Source organism: Rutidosis leptorrhynchoides, chromosome 4 (assembly GCF_046630445.1).
Source record: "Rutidosis leptorrhynchoides isolate AG116_Rl617_1_P2 chromosome 4, CSIRO_AGI_Rlap_v1, whole genome shotgun sequence".
NCBI classification, from domain to species: Eukaryota; Viridiplantae; Streptophyta; class Magnoliopsida; order Asterales; family Asteraceae; genus Rutidosis; species Rutidosis leptorrhynchoides.
The window spans coordinates 8,414,738-8,419,678 of record NC_092336.1 but is presented as its reverse complement, the minus strand read 5'-3'; the positions used below and the strand labels follow the sequence as shown (position 1 = coordinate 8,419,678).

The 4,941-nt window shown below is 33.0% G+C and overlaps 1 protein-coding gene across 1 annotated transcript; it reads right to left on the bottom strand.

Annotated features, from left to right (window-relative positions):
• Positions 1 to 728: 728 nt before the first annotated feature.
• LOC139840030 (gibberellin 3-beta-dioxygenase 1-like) lies at positions 729 to 2,945 on the bottom strand. The gene is made up of 2 exons (XM_071830254.1): positions 2,379 to 2,945; positions 729 to 1,463 (listed from the first exon to the last, which is right to left on the bottom strand). Exons 1-2 carry the CDS (start codon positions 2,825 to 2,827, stop codon positions 833 to 835), a joined length of 1,080 nt encoding a protein of 359 aa, XP_071686355.1. The 5' UTR covers positions 2,828 to 2,945; the 3' UTR covers positions 729 to 832.
• Positions 2,946 to 4,941: the final 1,996 nt, after the last annotated feature.

Here is a 4,941-nt window from a genome sequence, read left to right as displayed (position 1 = left end):
TTAATAATTATTTAAATACTAGTAAAATAGCTTTTAAATTTAATAATTGTAAGTATTAATTCGTGGGTAAATTAAGAAAAGTCTCATGTATTCACGGGCCGGGTTTTACCCGCGACGGGTAGTATATACCCTCGACCCGCCCGCGACCTATTGGCGGGTATAAATTTTTACCCGTACCCGTGCCCGCGGGTAAGATTTAATGATTTTACCCGCCCATCGCGGATCGGGTACCCGCGGGTCACGGGTTTTTTCTCGCCCATTGACATCCCTAGGCCTCAAGTAGCCTAAGCAACACGAAAAAAATTCATCCGTTTATCTGATTTATATAGAGAAATACACGCGGTAGAGAGTGAGACACATATATAGAAAGGCCACTACAACCACATTATTATGTTTCAACTTATAAATTAATTGTTACTTGATAATGTTGGTTGCAAAGCTTCTTTTTATTTCCCACCATTGAGTGTGTCAATTCAGACATAAGACATATCAATATATCTTGATCACTACTTTCCTTTATTATGGGAGAGGATATTCCTTCATGTTTATGCCACAAAAGTAAGATGTCGGGTTGTGTGTCGTTCTCTCGGAACGATCGAACGATATCGTTTCTTTAACCAAAGAGACAAAAGCCAAAATAGATTTGTTTGATTGTTTGTTTGTATGTTACTTTGTATTCTTGTAAGGTATCAATAATCCGATATGACCATTTGATATAACCTTTATTATCCTCCTAGTCCCCCTTTTGTTTTCTAATGTCAACACATCAAACGAATTTAAATAACCTTGCGAAAGCGAATAGATCATGAAAATGATACATTAATTTTATTGATCAACCAACAAGGACACTATTATGATCATTCTTATCTACAAACTCGTTCATAGGTGCGCACAATCGAACGAGCGAAAGTGCCTTATTGAAGTGCTTTGCCTTAGTACCTAGATACTCACTCCATGTAACGGGCCGGTACAGAGCAGGATGAACATTATCAATCAATTTTGATAAAGGTTTAATTTGAACATTTGAAGGCGGGCCGTATAGATAAGCTATAGAAAGACGGTGTTGGGTTCTGTTAACCATGACCCGATGAAGAACGCTTGAATACGACCCGTTTGATAGTATATGTAGCAAGTCACCTACATTTACTACCAGTGCACCGGGTACCGGTGGGACCGTGACCCAACCCATTCCTTCCCTGTATACTTGCAATCCACTTGTATTGTTTTGGTGCAAAATTGTGAGAAGGGTTGAATCTGTATGAGCTGCAAGGCCCATGGCTCGATCTGGGTCGGGACAAGCTGGGTAAGAATTTAACTGTAATGCTGGACATGCTTCTTTTAGGTCGCCTGATGGGCTAGCCCATTTTATATCATCCTTTGTAATTCCTAATGATTCAAGTATTCGCCACATCACCGTATTGGCTAAAATGTTCATCTGTTTCTTGTACTCTTCGATGATCTCACTGAAAAACGACGACAGAAAGCATCAGATCAGATCGCTATGTCGTCTGCTAGCATTTTGGGTCAACATAGGCAACTAGTTTTCCAGATGATTAAAAAAAAATTTCTTTCAATTTATAATATGTTTGTGAATTGTCTATTTTTCCCTTCCCTTAATAAGCTACTGTACTATAATTAAAATATGTAACACTTTTCATTTAGTAATTCTTATGTAACCATTAGCTTCCATTTATAAGAAAGGGTGGAATTGTAATTTCAGTGATTTTTAGTAATAATTTAAATTTAAATAATAGATATTTATTTTGAGACATATATAAATAGTAATTTAGACTTTTTTATCGGACGGGGGAGTATTATTTATCATAAAAAAGGCTGGCTTAACGTGTATCCCGTGGGACACGTTAAGCAGGATTTAATGAACTCGAAACTTTTTATGTATTTATTAGTTACAAATATTGATTTTGATCTTTACGGAAATTTCAACTTCATTTAATGCCGAGTCACACGTTAACAAAACTCTATTTTAAAACTAGAAAATAAATGACTCAAGTTAATTTGTATTGTGGACAAATAAATATTTCACATAAATAAACCCTGAAGTTGTTGGAGTAAAAGAAATAATGTACTGTATTTACCAATTATAGAGCTGGATAAAATGGATGAAAATGTATTTACAAGTTAACCCATCCGGACTAACCAGAGGCGATTGTACTTGTATAGGTGTGGGGTCAAAGGACTCCACTATTTTGGAAATTTTTTATACGATGTATTCTTTAAATTGTATAAGACACCACTAAATTTAAGTTTAGGACCCCATATATTTTTAAAATTTAAGGTTTTTAAGCGACTAACCCTTTATTAAAATTACCCAGTTTCACCCGTACCCATTTTACCTAGCTAGATTGGAATTCTCTTACCAGAAATTTCTGTAATCTTGTGGCCACAGTTTTTGAGCGTGTTCATATGGCGACCCAATGATGGTGAACCCTTCAGACCACATGAGTTTTGGAAAAAATGAAGATATTCGGGCAACACCGTAGCCCGAAATACCATCCGGATCCCGGGCAGCTTTTAGTTTTTGTTGAATTGGAAGAGAAAATAGTTTTCTTCCAGAAGCTTCCATTTGATCAAAAAGATCCATGGGGATAGTATGGTTAGTGACTTGAAACACACCCCATGTTTTGCATGCATGACCAACATGCATCACAACGTTTGGATCTTCCAGATTAATTACTGGAATGGCCTCTGATCTACAAGAGGAAGGACTAATATCATCCATTGATGTCCATGCATATGATTCCGGCAACTCTTTGATCGAATTTAGATCGAAATGTTGTTTTTCGGTGTGTAATACTTTTGATGACATATTGAGTTAGAGTTTGTATACAAAAAGAGGAGAATATATATATTATGGAAAATAGAATGATTTCTTGTACAGAAGAAGAGAGAAATAGTAGTAAGAATACTTGTTGGTAACACTTGTAAATTGTAATGGAAGAATGATGAATGATGATCATGTGGTTGAAATATTGATGTGTACAACTATATAAAATGATCAAGGGGAAAAGTGACAAAATTGGTGGGGTATAACCGTATAAACCTTGTCTAGCAAATTTTATTAGAATATCCACTTAAATCATGTTATGTTACGACACCAAACTAATTATAAAAATAACTGTCGGTGAATGAATCCCCAGCCGTAGTTTATCTTTACGTTTAACACATTCGGTTATGTAATAATGTTTACTTGTGACTATTGATTACGTTTGTGATTGTGAGTACTTAATTTGTTAAATAATCAATATGTTAAACTGCACACACAGTCGACCGAGTGTGTGTACACACTCGACCGACTGTGTGAAATCCCCCGTTCATATTAATTATAAACGTTTCATATTAATTGGTTTCTTTGCGAGGTTTTGACTCTATATGAGACGTTTTTCAAATCTTGCATTCGTTTTTTAAAAAACAACCATAACCTTTATTATTGAATAAAGGTCTTAATGACATAATTTAGATGGTCTATCAAAGACAATCTCCTCAAATAAATAAGTTTTTATACAACCCATTACAATATGATCAAATATATTACAACAAATACTCCGAATGCAAGTTTAAACAATATAAACAATTATGCCGACTCCAAATCTTGACCTTGGGTTGGCATACGACAGCGGAAGCATTTTTAATATTCTCCTGAGAATAAACATGCTTAAAACGTCAACAAAAATGTTGGTGAGTCATAGGTTTAATTTCTATATAATAATCATAACATTTAATAAGCCACAAGATTTCATTTAATTAAATGCGCAGGATCATTACAACTGCAAAAATCATTCATACGATGAGTCGCCTGGTAACCGACCTTAACATAGAGCGCTTAAGATATCTTGCATCATACATTCCACTATTCAAATGTATGACCAGAACCCTTCGAAGTACTAAAGCATTTCCACTATTCGAAAATGGGGGTGGTTGGTGCCCGTAGATCTACCTTTAGGATTCGCGTCAATTAGTGTTTTTCACTAATTCTTAGGTTACCAAGCATAATAATAATAAGTACAGATATCTGGTATAACAAAACAGTCGTAGAATGTAGTTTTATGAACTTGTGCTTATTTTGTAAAACATTTATAAATTTGCATGTATTCTCATCCCAAAATAATTTAGATTGTAAAAATGGACTATAACTGACTTGTGATTATTTCCGAATGGATGGTGATAAGACTTGGCCTTTTGACAAATTCACGAACCTAATAATAATATTCTTGTGTCAAGATATATATATATATATATATATATATATATATATATATATATATATATATATATATATATATATATATATATATATATATATATATATATATAAATGCGTATATTGTGTTAGGATTCACTAACACTATAATATATTGTCTTAATATAATAAGACACATAATATGTATATTGTCTGAAGCAATCCGCGACCCATTGTATACATGTCTCAGGCTCGATCACAACTCAAAGTATATAATATTTTGGAATCCACTTCGACCCACAGCTAACTCGAAATTACTGCCAATGGTGTCTTATAGTTCGTTTCAATAATATATATAGAAGAAATCAAAATGATATGTCAAAACGCTGTATACGGATCCACGGTGATCAAGTCATATATATATATATATATATATATATATATATATATATATATATATATATATATATATATATATATATATATATATATATATATATATATATATATATATATATATATATATATATATATATGGTGCCATACGATCTTTATTAAGACTATAATATATTGTCGTAGAACTTAATCACGACTATTATAAATTGTATTTTCATAAGTTCGGGAACAAGACATGTATAAATACATGTAGGATACAAGGTAAGTTAGCTAGGATAAGGTTAGCATCCATTTTTATTAATCAAAACCGTAGCTAAAAACAATCAAAAATATCCAATTTTGTTTTA